The sequence below is a fragment of the Lepidochelys olivacea genome (assembly GCF_965140295.1).
Source record: "Lepidochelys olivacea isolate rLepOli2 genome assembly, chromosome: 5".
NCBI lineage: Eukaryota > Metazoa > Chordata > Testudines > Cheloniidae > Lepidochelys > Lepidochelys olivacea.
Genome location: NC_140415.1, coordinates 29,609,267 through 29,631,789, shown reverse-complemented (window position 1 = coordinate 29,631,789; position 22,523 = coordinate 29,609,267). Strand labels below are relative to the sequence as shown.

Genomic DNA, 22,523 nt, shown 5'->3' with positions numbered 1-22,523 from the left:
GCAGAAGCCTCTGTGAGGAGCAGGGGGAAACAGACCAGAAAAATAAACAAGCCCCTGAGGGAGGAAGTATTCTGCGCCATTGATGAAACATGAATGAGCAAAAATCCCAATCAGAAGCAGGGCAAATTGGTTCCAGCGAGTCAGGCCGAAACAGCAAACAAAGTGGGGGGGGCAGCGAGAGGCATATGGCAGCAGCGTGGACCCGGTTAACATGCAAGGCAAAGTGGCTGGTGGAAGGGCCGGCGTTCAAGCCGGCGCGGTGACCAAGCGCACAAGCTCCAGCCGAGCCCAGGTGCTGCGTGGCGGGAGCGTGTGGACTCCCGAGCATGTGTCTGCGCCATCCCGTGGGTGTGGCGCAGAGCGGAGTGTCAACGCCGGCAGGGCGGGAGGAGCGAGCCGGGGATTACAGGCAGTCAGGCTGCCCGGCAGAGGAGTGAGGAGGGCTCCGGTGGCCAAGGCAGCAGCAGCAGCAGCCGCAGCATGGCTTCATCCCAAGGGAAGAGTGAGCTGCCATCCGCAGACTGGATGGCAACTTTGCCAGAAAGCATCCACAGCCTCCCCCTCACCAACCTAGCCATCCCAGGTAGGAGACCGCAGCTACGCGGGGTGGTTTGTTCCCCCCCCCCATCCCCGTCATGTTTATTACATGGCGATATGAACTAGCATGTGCCAAGAAAAGCCTCCTTCGCTGAGAAATGGGGCGAGCTCTTGCATTTCCACTTCTTGCCTCGGTGGGTTGAGGGGTGAAATCTCTCCCGGAGCGCTGCTTGCAAGGTGACTGCTTTTCTGAGCAGCCTTTGTGCCTGTGGAGCCGGGTCTGTCCCCCCCTCATTTCCCTTCTCCGTGCCCTTATGCCCCCCCCCGCCATGGTTTTGCAGCTCAGGTCCCTATCCTCCCTCCACCACGGCCATTCACCTCCTCCTTGTTGACACTGAATTGGATGGATCTGGCGATTTCTTTGCCAGACCCTCCCAGAGCCATTAATATTCTCCTCGAGTCTCCCTTAAAGAGACTCAGCCCCTCCCGGCGAGAAGAGGCGAGGAAAGTTCGGGGTAGCCCCCCAGCCGCAGCAAAGCTGCTCTCCCCGGCAGGGCTGCTTGACATGTTGGCCCTGGGGTGATCTGGTGCAGATGTGCACGGGAACCAGCTATTCAATGAAATGCAGAAGCGCGTGTGTTTGTGTGGCTGTGGGAGAGCGAGCCAGCAATTGCTGTGAACTCCTGTTCTGTGCTTGATGCTTGTATGAAGTATGTGTAAAGGTTCCTGTATGCAGTCTTCTTGTAGCTATGCTGGTCCCAGGATGTTAGAGCGACAAGGTGGGTCTTTTATTGGACCAACTTGGGTTTGGTGAGAGAGACAAGCCTTACTTTCTTCAGGTCAGTTTGACTGAGGGAAAGAAAGACACTGCATGCTTACCACATCCTTCTGTAAAAGACTCACTATGGGTTGGAAGCTCATACAGCCCAGGACACAGGAAACATTACTTTGTCTTAACTTTTTAAATGACCGGCACAATCTGGAGTGCTAAACTGTTTGACTATCCTTAATGCTCAGCCCCACCCTTGCGCCTCCATCTCCTACAGATCAATGAGCTGTAATTAGCAAAGCATCTTCAGCTTTGGAAATTGAAAGAGAACTTATTTAGGACTATTAAAGCAGTATCATTATTACACCCTCTCGACTGCCAAGGCAGTGTCAAATGCAGGGTACCAGTTTTGTGAGAGCATATAAGGGCTTTATAGTATATGGTATATGTATAGTATATAGTATATGTTCAAAATCAACAAGAGCTGGTGAGAAGTACTGGGCTGTCATTTTATAGGAGCTGTAGTAGGAATATGCCACATTTGCCTGCTTCTGAACTCTCATTGTTCAGTGAGGGTTTGCAGCCAGACAGAGCAAAGGTAAAAACCAGACAGATCTTTGGAAATGCTAATGTGTTCTCTCAATAATTACGTGACTGAAATGGATTGGTGTGGCAGAATGTTCGGCAGGGGGGAGAAGCAATACCACCAAAACAATTACCAAAAAATAAAAAGCATTCGTATTCAGCAAATGCTAACTGGTGACTATTAAATGCTAATAAATTAATTGCCCTATCAGAGTGTTAACAGCTCACTGGGCTGCAACATGTTTATTTGCCAGTTGCATTAGTCTGAATTTTTAAAAAACCCAATAATCTCCCTCACCCCTTTTCTCTCTTTTTGAAGCTGTTCCTCAAGTACCTGACCAACGGTTCAACCCACAGCCTTTGAATCCCTGTAGCTACTTGTCGTATTAAAGGGCTGCACATGTGGAATATCTGACAAACTAAATTCGCTGCAGCAGAAGATGATAGTCTGCAGGGTGTGTCACTTAACACTGTGCTACTCATGCTTATAAGATTTCTAAAGAAATGAACTCTTTAGGGATAACACCAGAAATGAGTGCCTTGTGGTTACATGAGTACATGATTTTGTATTGACTTGGATGCTTGAAAACCAAATGAGATTAAGCATCTAATGGGCATTAGTGACATGCATTTTTATTATTAAAGTGATATTACATATATAGGTATAGCCTGGCTTTGTCAGGCATTTCAGTGTAACTTAGGATGTATCCCTCTTTCTTTATATGTCATGCAATTAGTTTGCTATACACAAATGTTCAAAATGATCTTGTCAGTCTGATTACAATTTTTGCTTCCGTTCTTTAAAAGATCATGAAAGAATCCCTCTCCTCCCACCCATTCCAGCTAGTATCCCCAACGGACAAACTTAAAAAACCCACTGCCATTAAAAATGGTGGTGCGGGGGAGGTATGGATATGTTGGACTGACTAGTTCTAAATGACAGGTTTCAGAGTAACAGCCGTGTTAGTCTGTATTCGCAAAAAGAAAAGGAGGACTTGTGGCACCTTAGAGACTAACCAATTTATTAGAGCATGAGCTTTCGTGAGCTACAGCTCACTTCCTCAGATGCATATCGTGGAAACTGCAACAGGCTTTATATATACACAGAGAATATGAAACAATACCTATTCCCACCCCACTGTCCTGCTGGTAATAGCTTATCTAAACCAGTCGGAGAACACTTCAATCTCTCTGGTCACGCGATCACAGACATGAAGGTCGCTATCTTAAAACAAAAAAACTTCAAATCCAGACTCCAGCGAGAAACTGCTGAATTGGAATTCATTTGCAAATTGGATACTATTAATTTAGGCTTAAATAGAGACTTGGAGTGGCTAAGTCATTATGCAAGGTAGCCTGTTTCCTCTTGTTTTTTCCTACCCCCCCCCCCAGATGTTCTGGTTTAACTTGGATTTTAACTTGAAGAGTGGTCAGTTTGGATGAGCTATTACCAGCAGGAGAGTGAGTTTGTGTGTGTATGGGGGTGGGGGGGATGTGAGAACCTGGATTTATGCAGGAAATAGCCCAGCTTGATTGTCATGCACATTGTGTAAAGAGTTGTCACTTTGGATGGGCTATCACCAGCAGGAGAGTGAATTTGTGTGGGGGGGTGGAGGGTGAGAAAACCTGGATTTGTGCTGGAAATCACTTTAGATAAGCTATTACCAGCAGGACAGTGGGGTGGGAATAGGTATTGTTTCATATTCTCTGTGTATATATAAAGCCTGTTGCAGTTTCCACGATATGCATCTGAGGAAGTGAGCTGTAGCTCACGAAAGCTCATGCTCTAATAAATTGGTTAGTCTCTAAGGTGCCACAAGTCCTCCTTTTCTTAGTTCTAAATGTCTTCTTCTGCTAGGCCATGTCTACACTACAAAATTATGTCAACTAACTTATGTCAGCTTACAGCCACCATAACTGTTACATTGCTTGTGTGCATGCTTGGCTCCTTGTGTCGGCAGTGTACATCCTCACCAGGAGTGCTTGTATCAATTGTATTGTCAGTGTGGGGACATTGTGGGATGGCTCCTAGAGGCCAGTAACAGTTGACATAAGCAATACAATGTTTACACTGGCACTGTGTTGACAAATGAGATCAACTGTGACTGTATGCCACTTGGGGAGGTGGTGTTACTAAATTGGTGTAGAGAGGCACTTATGCCAGCAGGAGCCAAATTTAAGTGAAGACACATCCACAGCTAAGTCAACCTAACCCTGTTCTGTAGAACAGGGGTTAGTCTTCTCTAAATGAGTCATTTGGATGCCACAGTTACGTTGTAAAAGGACTGGCATAAATCCACTGATTTTAAACACAGCTAAAGAGATGAAATTGTGAAAATAGTAAAGCTCTGAAAATAGCGCTTCTCTCTATATGGCACATGAATGGTGGTGAACTACTGAGGAGGTAAACTAGCGTAGTCCATGCTACTGTTATGTCTCTCTCTTAAATTATGGTACCTTATTCCATCGTATTGCCCCTGTACAGACAGGAACACTGGCTGCATAATATTTATTTACTGCTGTATATGGCTGATTCCAAACAAATACATATTCTGTGGGTATGTGGAGGTAGTTCTCTTACTCCACACACACACACACACACACACACACACACACACCATTTCCTTGAGAAATACTGTTTCTTTGTGTTACTTTACCAGAGTAAAAGGGGCAATACAAGAGTAAAATGCACTATCACTTAAAATCATGATAAACTACTGGTGTAAAGTAATCTTGTATTCTAGGAATTTCAAAGGACTTTAAGAGAGTTAGGTGCCCAATGCACATTGAATTTCAATGGATGGCAATTAATTTCCCTGGGCATATCTGAAAATCCCAGTTTTGACTGTGAGTTATGGTGTGTGTGTGTGTGTGTGTGTGAGAGAGAGAGAGAGAGAGTAAATACTGTGTTTCAGTATGTGACTTCATTTTCTGTAGCATTTCAAAAACATCTCATGTAAAATGTCAGTCTGGTCCCTGAACCGAATAAGGTAAAGAATGACAGCTCACAATGCGTGATTTGCCATGATTATTAGAGCAATTGTTCCCCACCTCCTTCTCTTTTTTTCATCAAAAGATTTTATTTAACAATACACTAAATTGATGCCCAAATTGGTGTCGCAGTCTGAAATGCTAATCAAGGTGGTAAACCTAGATCAACCTGATGGTTCTGGGATTAACAGGAAGCCTGATTTGTGGGAAATTTTCTGTTATGTCCTTTGGTACTGTACTAGGGCTCTAACAATCTAATGTAAATTATAATGGCTTTTAGGTGTCCCAGTAAACACTTATGATAAATGTCAACATTTCTTACCTCATTTCCTGCAAGCCCTAAACACTAGCTGCCAGTGCTATGACATTTGTATCACCAGTCAAAGGTACTTCAAGTCAATGTAATTGCAACTGTTGTTTACTAGTGTCCCTCTGTCTTTTGCTTCTGTTTTTACACATCATAGTAGTTTCTTCTTCTTTACAGTTTGTGCCTCTATTTTTGTGGTGTGTTTGCCTGGGTCTCCCACTGTCTTCACAATACAAAATGCCTAAATGGCTTACCTTCTGCAGCATTTTTGGTATTGGCGTTAATATCCAGCTATGGAAATCTATGAAGTACCAATCACTAGGTCAGATTGTGCTTGTGTTATAAAAAACTTGCTTATTATTTTTTGTTAATAGCTTTTGGTTGTTGTTGTTGTCACAGTGTGTTGCATATAATGATAAATAAGTTAACTTTAAATGTATAGGGACATTTACAGACCAAGTTTCCCTTCAAAATACAGGGCTTGTTTTTTTTTAAAGAGATATTTGTGTCAGTTTTGAGCAGATCATCAAATTTATTTATTTCCATACATATTAAATTACATTTGATACTCATGAAGGGTAGTGGTTACTTGGCTGACATCACAAGAGCCTTAAGATTTTAATGGGGCATCTGTGCTAAGAAATTTCATGCCATTTTCCAGCAACTGCAGCTGAAATGTCGCAGTAAAATTGGTACTAATTTTCCTCGTGTAGCTTTGTCCAGAGATCAGGTGCAGCACAGTCAGTAACAATGCAAGTTTCCTCCCTGCTAACATGCGTCAACACTCTTTAGGAACAGCTATTTCTAGGAATGTGAGGGTGATTCAGTCTCCATGTATGTTTGATCTATGACTGCTTTGCTGAATCTGCTAACCGTGCCAGACAGCACCAATATTATTAACAACTATGGAGCAAATTCTGTGGTCTTTAATTGAACAAAATTCCCATTGATTTCAAAAGGAGCTCTTGCTCATTTAAGAACTATGTACTTGATCCTGCTCTCATTAAAGTTAATGCAAAACTCCCATGGATTTCATTGGCACAAGATCAAACCCTCTGCAATTTGGCCCTTTGCTCCTATAAAGCATTAACAATCCCAAAGCACATCTGGTTATCCAAATCTCTAATTTTGAAATGCTGGTGTTAGCTAATGATACTCTTTGGAAAAATAAGTATCATCTTTAGGAAGCCTGGGACACGACTGTGGCCCAGATCCACAAAGGGACATAAGCATTGTGATGCTCAGCGTCACAACGCCTAACTTTTAGGTACTTTGGAAATCACTGGAACAACAATGGGATCCACAAAGTCTGGATTAGGCTTCCTGTGCAATGAATGGGGAGAGAGAGCCACAAAAGCCAGCATGCAAGACAGGGAGCCACCTGAACTAGCCAATGGGAGATGCTGATGAAAGGACTGTGTCCTAAGCCCCACCCCTCTGTGACAGAGTGCTAGCAGCAGCACCCTGATCACTGGGGGGCGGGTATGAGCACCTGGGTGGTAGTTACTAGGCTAATGAAGTAATTGAAAGGATATAAGTAGCAGGAACAGGAAGCAAGGAGGAGGAGCTCAGAAAGTTAGCTGTATGAAGGAAAGAAGCTGTGTGGAAAGCCCCTGCTGCAATAGGCTAGTGTCATGTTCTGTTTGCAAAAGAACTGTGCAATAAAAGGTATAAGAGGTGAAAGGCAAGCAGGTTGGGTGAGTTCAGGACTGTGAGAGGATAGAAACTGGCTAGACAGCGTGACACACCAGGTAGCTGAGGGAGCACCCTGTGACAAGTGGGGGTTAGTCTAGGGTCCTTAACACTCTTGGTTGAGGGAACGTGACCCACGTGAGGGTAGTGGGTTCTGGATGCGAGGGAGGAAATGCTACTCTGGCTAGCCAAGTAACAGATGGAGATGCAGAAGACCCAGCAGATGGAGAGAATAGCACTCCTGGGTAGGCAGGCAGGCAGAGGAAAGACAAAGAGGCTCTAATGGACTTTATTGTCCTAGAACAAACAGTTTTATGCAAAGTTTCCCCGAGGCCACGCAAATCTAGGTTCAGAGGCATCAGCCAGAATCATTAGAATCATTAGAGGCTGTGGTGAAACTAATAGAGGAGTATGTGGAAGCAGACTTCCCATGTAGAAAACTCTATCCCCTCCTTTCCCCCCACAACCAGGGAAGGGGAAAGAAGGTTGAGAAACCTCCTTCATGAAAACCTGGCAAGAAGATGTAAGGGGTGAACAAGGGTGCCGCAATTGCCCGTACAGTAGTCTGTTACCAGTGGACAGGGGGAAAGGACACAGAAACTGCCTATACATGGACTGTGGGTTCATGGAGCTCTGTGGATAGGCAAGTGGTACAAGGTGGGTCTGGGATAAAGACTGTTCCCATCTGAGTAACCTGGAGAGCCACAAAGGGAGTGGTAGACTCAGCAACTGCATGTTCCCTAGTTGTAAGTTAAACCGCACTGGCAACAGAGAGGGGTGACAATAACCATCCACTGTGTGCATGGGGGAAAAGAAAACTTACCCTCTGGCTGTCCTCCTGTAGAGGTGGAAGGAAGACTTAAGTTGCAGAGAGTAGGTGTAATAAAGTCATTACCCAGTGTGGTCATGATAGGGATAGACTAGACTTCTTGAGTAAGAAGGATAAAAGATGGAGGGAGAGACCCCAATAAATGGGCCTGAATGCGTAATTCTGAATGAAGACCCTCCATATAGTTACAGTGGGGGAGGTTTAGGTTGGATATTAGGAAAAACTTTTTCACTAGGAGTGTGGTGAAACACTGGAATGCGTTACCTAGGGAGGTGGTGGAATCTCCTTCCTTAGAAGTTTTTAAGATCAGGCTTGACAAAGCCCTGGCTGGGGTGATTTAGTTGGGGATTGGTCCTGCTTTGAGCAGGGGGTTGGACTAGATGACCTCCTGTCCTTCCAACCCTGATATTCTATGATTCTATGATATAGCCCTCCAGGGATAATACAAAAGCACCTTAGATGTATATTAACAAGGACTTGGGTGGGGTGGAGATAAATTTGAGAAGGGAGCAGTGGATCAGGAAGTACTGGAGCAGGGACACCTAGAGAAGAAGGAGGGCAGAGGCTTGGCTGATTCCCAGGAGGAACAAACTGTGAGCAAGGCCTGAGAGAGGGGGCATGCTACAGAGAGGGAGAAGGGTCCTAATAATGAGGCCTTCATGGGCAAACTTACTATGATAATTCTGAGTCAGGGACAAGATAAGAGAGAGGAGGACCGAGACCAAGGTATTGCATCTCTAGAGGGGCAACTTACTTGGCTGTTTACAAGTCAGGGGTAAAAGAAAGCAGAGTTAAGGTCAGTGGGGTGTAACTAGCTATGACCTACAGGCTGAGACAAATGTGTGGTGGAAACATCTATCTTCAGGTGTACTTTTTGTGGGTGGAAGGCAGGAAACCGTCACCGGTGGCCTATGGAAGGCTGATCTGAAAGGGCAGAAGAAGCCCCATTAGAACTCCAACCTCATAAAGAGGGTAGGGCTTAAACAGTGAAGAAGACCCCTAGGAGGCAAGAGAGGTTCTCAGTTGAAGGAGGCAGGGAGGTATGTGATAGTTCTAGCTATGGCATGAAGAAGGTTGTAAGTCCAGCTGGAGGCTGTTAGTCACTTTCTGTTGGGGGATTATGAGTGCCAGGGTGGTAATTACTGAGCTAATGATAGAATTGGGAGGATGTAAGTAGAAGAAACAGGAAGCTAGAGGGAGGAGCTCACAAGGTAAGCTGTATGAAGAGGCGAAGGTGTGTGGAGAGCTTCTGCTGCAAGATGTCTGTATAATGTCTGGTTTGTAGAAGAAATGTTTGGTAAAAGGTACATATTACGAAAGGCAAACAGCTTGGGTGTGTTTTTGAGATAATGGAAACTGGCTAGGCAGTGTGACACATCGGATTGCTGATGGAGCACCCTCTGACAGAATTTATCTTGGAAGTCTAGACTGCTGGGAGTCACCAATTTCTGCTTGCAATCCACACCTGGGAACTCCTCTTTTGAAGTCAGGTAGCTTAGGTACTTAAGTAATTTCTTGTGAGAACAAGTTCATGCTTACTTCACACCACGCAAAGCAGCTGGAGGTGGGGCCACTGCTGCTCTTTTTACATCTTTTAGGCCAGTGGCTAGAGAAGTCAACTGGGATTTGGGTTCAGTTCCCTCCTTTGATGAGGAGACAGGATTTGAATCCAGGTCTCCCACCTCTCAGTAGACTGTACTAGCCACTGAGCTGTGGCATGTTCTGATGTGAGCCTCTCACGGTCTCTCCTGTTGAAGTTGTTCAACTTGATATAAAGACTTAGTCATTGGGCCATAGAGAGAATGACTCTGTAGCATAGTAGGTTGGAGACCCAGGATTCAGTCTCCCTCCTTAAATAACTAATTACTGATCCATAGTGAAACAGCTGCAACAGGAGAGATTCAGGGAACATGACCTCAGAATATCCCATGTCCATCAATGACTAGAACACTCTCCTGAGAGACATAGGCTTTGAACAGGGATCACTTCCTTTCTCTCCCTCAGGCGGAGAGGGGAGAATTGAACTTGGGTCTCCCAAATCACAGGTGAGTGCTCTAACCACTAGGCTAAAAGTAATAATGTGGGCACTACCCTAATTTTGAATGCAATGTAATGTAATAGGCAATCTCTGTATGCCTGCCAGATTGGGGCCCCATGGACAAGACAGGCCTGCAACTTCCTATCTTCTCTTGGTTCATGGCCCTCTCTGGGGCTTAGGTGGAAGATAAGCATCTGGATGCTACAGGGAGGCAGTAGTGTGCATGCCCAGAGCCAGAAATGTAGGTACCAAGGGAATTTTCATCCTGAAAATTTAGGCACCTACAGGGTTAGAGGGTAGCTGAGTGGCAGTTTTGTGGTTTTCAGTGCAGCATAAAACAAGGTTGTAAGCACTCCAGGATTTAAAGATTAATCTTTAATTAAAGATTGTCATGTGATGAAACCTTCAGGAATACATCCAACCAAAATTGGCAACCCTACTTAAAACTGGGATTTAGGCATCTATGTCTCGGGCTTAGGTGCCTAAGTACATTTGTGGATCAGTGTGTGTCTTCCTTAGTGTTTGGAAAGAGCTTAGCACACTTAAGCACTACCAAAATTGTAATCATAAAGTCTGCTGTTAATATTGTATCCAACATTTATTTCCATGGAATTATTTCCATAACTGACAGACTTCAAAGAGCCAAGGGGGGAGAGGTAATATATTTTATTGGCGCAACATCTGTTGGTGAGAGAGACAAGCTTTCTCTCACCAACAGAAGTTGCTCCAATCAAAACTATTACTTTTCTCACCTAGTCTCTTGAATATCCTGGGACCAACATGGCTACTACGACACTGCATAGGCTTTACTTGAAAGTCAAACGTAGGACTTCATTGAGAAGAAATTAACATCCAGGAGCTCATATTGCCATCTTGCAAATTCTTCCCAGTACATACACATTTTAACACTTAAATCTGAGTGCACATAACTGTTAAATATTTGGACAGGTGTACTTCCGCTATGTAAGGAAATGTGCAGATGCAAAAACTACAAATCTTCTTGGTTTTTAAACTTGTGAATTCTTAAGTCTTAGGAAATCAAAATGTAGTCACTAATGGGTAAAATCTCTTGCAACTCAATTTATTTCCCTCCTGTCTTCATTTTCTGGTAAATAGAGGCAGTTTTATTCTTTCGGATTGGAACTAAACTTCTTTGGCAACTGGTGAAGTATTGATTTTAAACAGCAGAGTAGATTAGAGTTTAATTCAGAGCCTGAATATTTATTCCTACGCTGTTGTCACAAGAAGCAAAATATTAACATTACCTTCACTTCCCTAATAGATTTATAATAACTTATCCAATACAAAAGATGCTCCAGTGTAATAGGAAACCTGCTGATTTATTAGCAAGTATCAGTACAATTTCTTGTTGCTTGGAATTAGATACAGTGTTTTAATTGCATAGGCATGTATATAACTGTTATTGTTTCCCTTCAACAATCTATTTTACAGATGTATTCAATCCGCAGTATAGTTTGAGTTACAGTAATTGTTTTAGTTATCTTTTACAAGGTTCTCACATTTGCTCTGTCACTTATTAATCTAATACATGGAGTGATTCATTCAATTTTTCACTACTTAAATTCTTGTCAATCACATTCCTAGAGTCGGTATTAGATTTTGCCACTACCTTGTTTTAAATAGATTAGCTGGCTGCAGTCTCAATAATTCTAACTGGGTATCTGTTTGATTTCCTAAAATCTGGACACTTCTCTTACACCACAGTAATGGTAAACTAGGAGATATATCCCTGAAATAACTGGTGGGTCAACTTTCTAACAACCAGAAACCTTTCAATTTGGGATGATCCCAGCAAATATTAAGACGATCCCCTATACCATGGCGTTTCCTCCAGCATTTTGTGGTGAAGTCTATATCTATTTTGTTCTGAAAGACTCTATGCTAACATACCTAATTATAATTTTCCACTAGTATCATACCCAGGAGAGGGAACTTGCAACTTGTAATAAGTTGAAAATAATCTCAAACTACTGGAAAGCAAAATATGCACATTTCATCTCCTGTTGGTAACTGCATGGAGCACTCAGAATGGATATATTCCACTGAGTCTGTCCTAGTTTATACCTCCTCTGATACTGTTAATTTACCATTCATATTAGAAGATCCACCCAACTAAAGTTATAAGTCTGTTTCCAAAACAACTCTGTCTTGTTTGGTAGTAAAGGTAAAGTAAAATGGACTTTGTACCTGGTTTTAAAAAATGTAGTCTAGGTCACTTTCTCTGCCTTTGATAATGCCAGTGTAAAGAATACTGTTAGATAACCAGTCTAGGTGGTGGTTTGAATCTTTGTGTCTGCAAACCAGTAGAACTAGATTAAATATTGTACTTATTTATTCAACAATATCAATGTGCCCAAAGCTTGTTATCTGGGTTCTGGATACAAATGTTCTGCAACAAAGTAAGCACTCAGCAATAGAAAGCATGCCCTTAAGAAATCGCCCACTGATTATATACATATATCAGTGAATGTGTAGCTAGTTTTAATGTGACTTGAGGTATTGCATGTACACATGCAGTGCAGAGGTGCTAGTCATGGGATAAATTAATTTGCCGTGTAGCTTTTACCACCTCACCTGCACTCTGCTTATTAATCTATCTCTCTTGAGCTACTTCTAATATTCTGAATCTCTGAGCTGCCTTAAATATAACATATCACAAGATCTTTTCTGTTCTGCCTTACCCCCCAGTTTGTGTAATTGTCCCACCAAAATTAGTCTGGACTAAGACCTGGCATGAGCAATATTTGGTCCTGCATTAGTGACATGTTTAAGGTTTATTCGTGGTGTCTATATACCTCCCTTCTGACTGAGTGTGTGTGCCTGATGTTGGTAACTCAAGTACACAGTGTAAGGTCTTCAGCTGCCCTTGAATGATACAGGCTCGTGGGTAGCTGGGACTGTTGGAGGTTGAACCATTTTTTAGCAGGTGCAGATCTTGCTACCCTCATCCATCTCACTTTTTGAGATTAGTCAGCTGCAATGCAGTTCACACCTTAAATCTGTGTGGATAGTGCTGAATATGTCACCATGGCTTCTCACTGGGAACACATGAGACCAGCACACTGTGATCTTCTCTGGCTGCCTTTTGGTTTCCAAGTAATTGGTTTGACCTGAAAAGCCCTAAATTCTGTGGAAACCACCCACCTAAAGGACACATCTCATTTCTATGCCATACTGTTACAGTTGCAATTACTAGAGGAGGCAGAGCTGGAATGTCATCAGTTTGGATAAGGAGGAACTGCTGGTAAGATGTTCTCTGTGGCCATGTCTAGGCTTTGATGTTTTTTAAAGGTGACCTATTTCTGAAGACTACACTACGCTAGAGATGTTCTGAGCTTTGAAATTTATACTTCTCCTACCCCTTCTGCAATCTATCTTTATTTTAAAAAAATACCCGAATCAGTTGATCTTAAGAAAAGTTGCATAATTTTTTTGAGGGATTAAGGTTGTTTATTTTAAAAGAAGGTAGGTTACTATATCTTTAACACTGACTAATGAAACTTTTGCTGGGGCGGGGAGTTAGAATTGTGCTGCTAAACTTGTATTAATAATATGTTGATGGCTACATGAGGCCAGGGGTGGATACTTTGGCACTGTTTTTGCGCCACTGGAAAAAGGAAATTTGTAGCTTTTCAGTGAGAGGGACACACACAATACATGCTTCCACCTTGAAAAGACCAGCTTGACTTAGAAGGGAGGTAAAAGTAGCTGTAGTGTGTGTGTGTGTGTGTATAAATAAATAAAAAACAGGTGGTAAAGAGGGGAGGTTGATGATTCAAGAGTCCACACTTCAAGAAGGATTTTGACAAATTGGAGCGAGTTCAGAGAAGAGCCACAAAAATGAGCAGAAGATTGCAAAATGTGTATTATAGTGAGACTCCAGGAGGTCAACCTATATAGCTTATCAAAGTGATCAAGATGCCTTTTAATCTTCTGTCTAGAACTACATGGGGAACTGAAATTTGATAATTAAGGGCTCTTCAATGTAGCAGACAAAAGCATAACAAGATGCAATGCTGGAAGCTGAAGCTAGACAAATTGAAATTAGAAATAAGGGGTAAATGTCTAATAGTAAGGGTAATTAAACACTGGAAAAACTTAATGACGGTTGTAGTAGATTCTCTATCATTGAAAATTTTTACATTATGATTGGATCTATTTCTAAGAGAGATGCTCTAGTTCAAGCACAGCAGTCGAACTTGAAGCAGCAGTTAATTCAGGGAAGGCTTCTGGCCTGTGTTGCGCTGGAGGTCAGACAAGATACTTACAATGCTTCCTTTTCTAGTCTTCAAGTCTTTCTCTTTAATGCTGTGACACTATTATGTGGTTCTTTTAATAGGCTATTTTAGAGTAGGGTTAAACGTATCTGTATTTAATTGTATGTGTGAGAAATTTTATTCTTGTTTTGTGACCCTCTCTTTTTAAACTTCTGCGTACAAATATTCGGTACCTCGTTTAGTAGCCATTTTGTTCTGAGAGCTCAGTGCACTTTTGGATGAGACATGCACTGTGCGCTCTCTGAATGAGACTTACTTTTTATTCAGAAAAGATCCACTTTCTCATTATTAAAGGAGAAACGTGAGAAATCTGGCAGCAACTACGGGATTTAGAGTATAAGGGCACGGGAGGAAAGAGCTGAGAGAAAATAAAGGTGCAGTACACGGAAAAGCAAAGGCTCCTCAGTTTCAGAGCTACATTTGCCACTACAAGTCTTGCACAGTTAGACTTGTGGCTTCACAAGTAAAGAAAGAGATAAGAAACAGTCTTTATAAAAAATCTTATGATTTAATAACGTGTGTCATCGTCAGAATTTATAGAATCATAAGAATGTAGGGCTGGAAGGGACCTTGAGAGGTCATCTAGTCCAATGGCTCTCAACCTTGCCAGACTACCGTATCCCTTTCAGGAGTCTGACCTGTCTTGTGTACTCCAAGTTTCACCTCATTTAAAAACTACTTGCTTACAAAATCGGACATAAAAATACAAAAGTATCACAGCACACTATTACTGAAAAATTGCGTATTTTCTAATGTTCACCATATAATTATAAAATCAATTGGAGTATAAATATTATACTTACATTTCAGTGTATACTACAGAGAGCAGAATAAACAAGTCATTGTCTGTATGAAATTTTAGTTTGTACTGACATTGCTAGTGCATTTTATGTAGCCATTGTAAAACTAGACACATCTCTAGATAAGTTCATGTACCCTGGTTGAGATCCACTGATTCAGTCCAGGACCACATATACCTAAGATCATCCCTGACAGGTGTTTGTGGAATCCCTGTCATCAGAGGTTTTTAAGAACAGGTTAGACAATCTCCCCTGGAAACCTGTTCCACTGGTTAACTATCTTTATAGTTAAAAGATTTTTCCTAATATCCAACCTAAATCTCTTGCTGCAGGTTAAACTGATTACTACTTGTCCTACCTTCAGTGCACAAGGAGATCAGTTGTTCTCCATCCTCTTTATTACAGTCCTTAACATATTTGAAGACTATTATCAGGTCCGCCCTCAAGTCATCTTTTCTCAAGATTAAATATGCCCAGTTCTTTTTACCCTTTCCTTTATAGATCAGGTTTTCTAAACCTTTTATCACTTTTGTTGCTCTCCTCTGGACTCTCTCCAGTTTGTCTACATCTTTCCTAAAATGGAAACTGGACACAGTACTCCAGCTGAGTCTTCACCAGCAAGAGGTAGAGTGGGACAATTACCTCACGTATCTATCTTACAACACCCCTACTAACATAATTCTGGAGTATATTAACCGTTTTTGAACTGTATCATGTTGAATCATATTCAGTATGTGATCTACTGTCACTCTCAGATACTTTTCACCAGTATTACGCCCAGACAGTTATTCTCCATTTTGTATTTCTGCATTTGATTTCCCCCCACCCCTTTCCCAAGTATAGTACTTCACACTTGTCTTTATTGAATTTCATCTTGTTGATTTCAGACCAGTTCTCTTACTTGTTAAAGTCCTTTCAGATTCTAATTCTATTCTCCAGTCTGCTAGCAACCCCTCCCAGCTTGATGTCATTCACAGATTTAATAAGCTTACTCTCCATTCAATTAGCACTTGCATCACTCCTGGGTGGCCGCCCGACTGCGCAGCTTAGAGGGAACACAGCAGGCATCTAGTCTCAGCTTCTGGACCTCTCTGCTGTGTTCAACACTGTTAAGCATGAGATATTGCTGTCTTCCAGAGAGGGGTGGCAGGGTCCAGGGTAAGGTAATAAAATGGTTTGAGTTCTTCTTGGAGGGATGCACCCAATTGTTAAGGGGCTTATTCCTTCACCCACTTACTTCCCTGGTCCTTCTCGCATGAACAGAGAGCAACAATACCCGAAGTACAAAGGTGCAAACAATTCGATGTTTATTGGGGTGAACTTCCAGCAAGCATGATTCCAGTTTCCTTCCTTAGTATCCTCCTTCCCAGCTCTGACACCACAGAGCCTTACACATGTGTCCCTGTTCCCATTCCTACCCTTAGCCAAACATGAATGGTTTTGTTCAATATCTTCATAAATGATCTGGAGGATGGTGTGGATTGCACTCTCAGCAAATTTGCGGATGATACTAAACTGGGAGGAGTGGTAGATATGCTGGAGGGGAGGGATAGGATACAGAAGGACCTAGACAAATTGGAGGATTGGGCCAAAAGAAATCTGATGAGGTTCAATAAGGATAAGTGCAGGGTCCTGCACTTAGGATGGAAGAACCCAATGCACAGCTACAGACTAGGGACCGAATGGCTAGGCAGCAGTTCTGCGGAAAAGGACCTAGGGGTGACAGTGGACGAGAAGCTGGATATGAGTCAGCAGTGTGCCCTTGTTGCCAAGAAGGCCAATGGCATTTTGGGATGTATAAGTAGGGGCATAGCGAGCAGATCGAGGGACGTGATCGTTCCCCTCTATTGGACATTGGTGAGGCCTCATCTGGAGTACTGTGTCCAGTTTTGGGCCCCACACTTCAAGAAGGATGTGGATAAATTGGAGAGAGTCCAGCGAAGGGCAACAAAAATGATTAGGGGACTGGAACACATGACTTATGAGGAGAGGCTGAGGGAGCTGGGATTGTTTAGCCTGCAGAAGAGAAGAATGAGGGGGGATTTGATAGCTGCTTTCAACTACCTGAAAGGGGGTTCCAAAGAGGATGGCTCTAGACTGTTCTCAATGGTAGCAGATGACAGAACGAGGAGTAATGGTCTCAAGTTGCAGTGGGGGAGGTTTAGATTGGATATTAGGAAAAACTTTTTCACTAAGAGGGTGGTGAAACACTGGAATGCGTTACCTAGGGAGGTGGTAGAATCTCCTTCCTTAGAGGTTTTTAAGGTCAGGCTTGACAAAGCCCTGGCTGGGATGATTTAACTGGGGATCGGTCCTGCTTTGAGCAGGGGGTTGGACTAGATGGCCTCCTGAAGTCCCTTCCAACCCTGATATTCTATGATCCTATGATTCCAACTTCCTTACTCCCATTCCCTGTTCCCATTTCCCCCTTTAGCAAAACATGATTCCAATTTTCTTACCCCCATTCCCTGTTCCCATCTCCCTTACCCACGTGCCCACGCCCACCCCTACCCCCACCCACTCACTTCCTCATTGACTACAGATTATATAGTAAAACTTGAGTTCTGCTTAGCTATACCTTAACCAATCATTTTCCTGAAATTTAACTAACCAATCCTAACATATTGTAACATGATTATGTAACCAATTATATCCCACCACCTTAATTAGTTTACACCCAGCAAAATTAATTATACAGCGGACAGGAACAATCACAGAACCAGACAGAGATTATACAGACAAACAATAGCAAAGTGGAAACTATAATGACAATATATAGTGGAAACAAGACAATACAGTGGAAACTGTATTTTTTCCATATAGTGGAAACAAGACATTACAGAAGTGAGGGTTTCACATCCCAGCTATTGATAAGTGAGTTCTTGCCAGACAGGATGCTATCAAACTAAGTTTCCTTTTACATTTTCTAGGCACTTCCCTTTCTCTGGAGGTGATAGGAATACAATCCTGTCCTGATAGTGCCTAACAGCCCAATAGCACCTTATTTCAATGTGACTAGTTTGGAATGTGAGGATGTGACCGTTCGCTTCCCAGCTTATGGCTGCCTCTGCTGCTTAGCCAAAGGCCTTAGCCTAAGAACAGGGCCTCAGACTGTCACAGTAAGAGAAGGCCCTTACATCAGCAGATAGTGATTTTGATTCTTTCTTTTATACCTCTATAATTAGCCAAGTGATAAGAATACACCTAAATTCTTAAAGCACAGGCCTTTGCAGACAGGCCTGAATATCTATATCCTAACACCAATGATGTGATGTGAAACTACACCTCCACTACTAAACCCCTCACTTTTGGGGTTCCACAAAGATCAATTCTCTTTGGTCCTCTTCAACATCTGTATGTGACTACTAGGTGAACTGGTCAGATTCCATGGACTCAAATGCCAGCAATATGCAGATGAGACACAGCTCTACCTGTAAGCTGACGGGGCATGGGCAGCCTACCTAATGGATGGACCAGAAGCTTGCCAGGTGGTTGTGATGGCAATTTGGGTAATGGCAAGTGTAGATCCAGAAATCAGGCACTGATTCAAGGGTGAAGCCAGAGTCAGGCTCAAGGTGCCAAGCTGAAGGTTAGAACCAGAGTTAGAATCAAAGCCTAAAGGTAAGCCAGAGTCAATGTCTGGGTGTAGCCAGGAATCAGAAACTGGAATGGAGCATGTAGTCTGGAGCTGGAGCAGGAGCAGGGCTTGGAGCAATGACAGGAAGCAGAACTGAGAGCAGGGCAAGTGCAGCTGTAGGTGTGGCTGACATTGAGTTGCTGCTGCAAGACTCAAGTAGCAAACTGATGGCTCCCATGCACAATCAGGAAGCACGGCTATTTGGAGGGGGCTCATTGGGTCCAACTGAACTTGCTGGGTTCTGACCAGGCTGGGAGTCAGCTTTGCCCCTGACACTACCTATCCTTCACCACAACTAGCACCAAGATGGTTCAGTGCTTGAACAAGATCTGCTCATGGAAGATGAAAAAGAGCTGCTTGAAGCTGAATCCAACAAAACAGAGGTGATGCTGATGTGCAGAGGACAATATTCTGAGGAGTTTATAGCCACAGTGCAATCTCCTCTGATTGAAAGTTTACATCTACAGTTGGTCAATTCAGTCAGTAGTCTAGGAGTACACATTCTTTGCTGATGCTGAGCTCTCATATTGTAATAGTTGGGAGTAATGCTTTCTACTATCTCTAGGTGGCTAGGAGAATGTCCCATTCTGACTGACAAATAGCTGGCATCTCTGGTGGACTACAGCAATGTGATATATCTGGGCATGAAACATTCAGCACTTAGAACTAACTCCAACTAATACAAAATGCTGCAGCACTTCTCTTGCAACACAAGCTACCATGAACATATCACATCTGTCTTCTGTGCTGTACCTTGGCTTCCCATAGAACTTTGAATCAAGTTCTAGGTATTGGTCCTTATCTTCAAAGTGCTCCATGGCCGAGGCCCAGTTACCTAAAAGACTGTCTAAAGCTCTGGGACGAAGACTGTGGTCACCAACTTCACTCCTTTGGCACAATGGAACTCTCAGCAATATGAGTAAAGCTTGTCTGTGAAGGATACAGAACCTTTGGAGGGTAGTCCAGGACACTGGACTGAACGCCCCTAGAAACTAATGACCATCACAAATCTCGCCACTTTCTGTTTCAAAAAGTGCAAATTGCTTTCTCTAAGATAAACACAGAGGAACAGGTCTATTTATGTAATAATAAACAAACAAAACAAAACCATACTCCACTACACCTGCTGCTCCCTCTGGAGAGAGGATGAGAGAACAAACGTGACAGATGTGTAGTCATGTTGTCTAATGCACTACTGGAAGGCAGTCAGATGAGCATGGCATAGAAAAACATAGAAGAGTGAGATATAAAAGTTCTACTGGACTGGTTTGGTATGATTGGCATAACTCACATCTCCTTCATTCCTTGTGAGCTGTGTAGCCATTTCAAGCTCATACTAATAATCTTTCTCTTATTTTACTGATTTAATTTGTTTCTGGTATTTTGTGTGTTTTGGAAAGAATATTTATACATTGTGGGAAATGAATGGGAGCTCAAGAATAATAGGGATGCTTGAAGTTCATATTCTTTTTACTGAGGAATACCCTACATTTTGAACATCTAGTAATGATATACTTCTTTAGAAGCCATTCCTTCATCCTTTGTTCCATGTGTTCTAAGTAAATTTCAAACAGTTTCGGGGGGGGGGGTTTGGGGAGGGGCCTCCTGTACACATCATAATTTGCAGCATTATTTGTTTCTTATATTATGCCAGCCGTCACATGCTTGGATAATGACAGACACAAGACTGGGAACTCGAGGTGCTTAAATGATTGTTTCTTGGAGCAGCTAGCCCTGGAACCCACAAGAGGAGAGGCAATTCTTGATTTAGTCCTAAGTGGAGCATGGGATCTGGTCCGAGAGGTGAACATAGCTGGACCGCTTGGAAATAGTGACCATAATATAATTAAATTAAACATCACGCTGGTGGGCAGGGAAAACACCACAGTGGCCCAACACTGTAGCTTTTAATTTCAGAAAGGGGGACAACACAAAAATGAGGAAGTTAGTTAAACAGAAATTAAAAGGTACAGTGCTGAAAGTGAAATCCCTGCAAGCTGCATGGAAACTTAAGACACCATAATAGAGGCTCAGCTTAAATGTATACCCCAAATTAAATAACATAGGAAGGGGAATCTAAGTAAAAGAAGCAGTGAGAGACAAAAAGGCATCCTTTTAAAAAGTGGAAGTTAAATTCTAGTGAGGAAAATAGAAGGAGCATAAACTCTGGCAATTGAAGTGTCAAAATATAATTAGGAAGGCCAAAAAAGAATTTAAAGAACAGCTAGCCAAAGACTCTAAGTAATAGCAAACATTTTTTTTAAGTACATCAGAAGCAGCAAGCCTGCTAAACAACCAATGGGGCCACTGGATGATTGAGATGCTGAAGGAGCACTCAAGGACGATCAAGCCATTGCAGAGAAACTAAATGAATTCTTTTAATCAGTCTTCATGGCTGAGAATGTGAGGGAGATTCCCATATTGGAGCTATTCTTTTTAGGTGACAAATCTGAGGAACTGTCCCAGATTGAGATGCCATTAGAAGAGGTTTTAGAGCAAATTAATAAATTAAACGGTAATAAATCACCGGGACCAGATGGTATTTACCCTAGAGTTCTGAAGGAACTCAAATGTGAAATTGCAGAACTACTAACTGTAGTGTGTAACCTATCATTTAAATTAGGTATCCTCCAGTCCTTTGATATAGAAGCTGATGTGATGCTAATTTTTAAAAATGGTTCCAGTGGTGATCCTGGCAGTTACAGGCTGGTAAGCCTGACTTCAGTACTGGGCAAACTGGTTGAAACTATAGTAAAGAACAAAATTGTCAGACCCATAGATTAACATAATTTGTTGGGGAAGAGTCAACGTGTTTTTTGTAAAGGAAAATCATGCCTCGCCAATCTACTAGAATTCTTTGAGGGGGTCTGCAGGCCTGTGGACAAGGGGGATCCAGTGAACATAGTGTACTCAGATTTTCAGAAAGCCTTTGACAAGGTTCCCTCGCCAAAGGCTCTTAAGCAAAGTAAGCTCTCTTGGGATGAGAGGGAAGGTCCTCTCAGGGATCGGTAACTGCTTAAAAGATAGGAAACAAAGGGTAGGAATAAATGATCCATTTTCAGAATGGAGAGAGGTGGATAGTGGTGTCCTCCAGGGATCTGTACTGGGGCTAGTCCTAGTCAACATATTCATAAATGATCTAGAAAAAGGGGTAAACAGTGAGGTGGCAAAATTTGCAGATGATATAAAACTATTCAAGATAGTTAAGTCCCAGGAGACTGCAAAGAGCTACAAAAGGAGCTCTCAAAACTTGGGTGACTGGGCAACAAAATGGCATATGAAATTCAGTGTTGATAAATGGAAAGTAATGCACATTGGAAAACATCCCAGCTATACATATAAAATGATGGGGTCTAAATTAGCTGTTACCACTCAAGAAAGAGATCTTGGAGTCATTGTGGATAGTTCTCTGAAAATATCCACTCAATGTGCAGGGGCAGTCACAAAAGCGAACAGAATGTTGGGAATCATTAAGAAAGGGACTAATGATAAGATGAAAAATATCATATTGCCTCTATATAAATGCATTGTACTCCCAAATCTTGAATATTGGGTGCTGATGTGGTTGCCCCATCTCAAAAAAGATATATTGAAATTGGAAAAGGTTCAGAAAAGGGCAACAAAAATTATTGGGGTAGGGAATGGCTTCCATATGAGGAGAAATTAATAAGACTGGGACTTTTCAGCTTGGAAAAGAGATGACTAAGTGGGGATTTGATTGAATATAAAATATATGTAAAATCATAACTGGTGTGGAGAAAGTAAATAAGGAAGTGTTATTTGCTCCTCCTCATAACACAAGAACTAGGGGTCACCAAATGAAATTGATAGGCAGCAGGTTTAAAATGAACAAAAGGAATTATTTTTTCACACAATGCACTGTCAATCTGTGGAACTCCTTGCCAGAGGATGTTGTGAAGGCCAAGATTATAACAGGGTTCAAAAAAGAACTAGATAAGTGCATGGAGGACAGGTCCATCAATAGCTATTAGCCAGGATGGGCAGGGATGGTGTCCCTATCCTCTGTTTGCCAGAAGTTA

The 22,523-nt window shown here is 42.4% G+C and overlaps 1 protein-coding gene across 1 annotated transcript in view; it reads left to right on the top strand.

Annotated features, from left to right (window-relative positions):
• Nucleotides 1-231: 231 nt before the first annotated feature.
• The window catches only part of PLCXD3 (phosphatidylinositol specific phospholipase C X domain containing 3), a 158,413-nt gene continuing 136,121 nt past the window's right edge, over nucleotides 232-22,523 (top strand). The window contains exon 1 of the mRNA XM_084627661.1: nucleotides 232-583. Within this exon, the coding sequence (XP_084483787.1) occupies nucleotides 481-583 (103 nt within the window). The 5' untranslated portion in view covers nucleotides 232-480. The remainder of the gene's footprint in view (nucleotides 584-22,523) is intronic.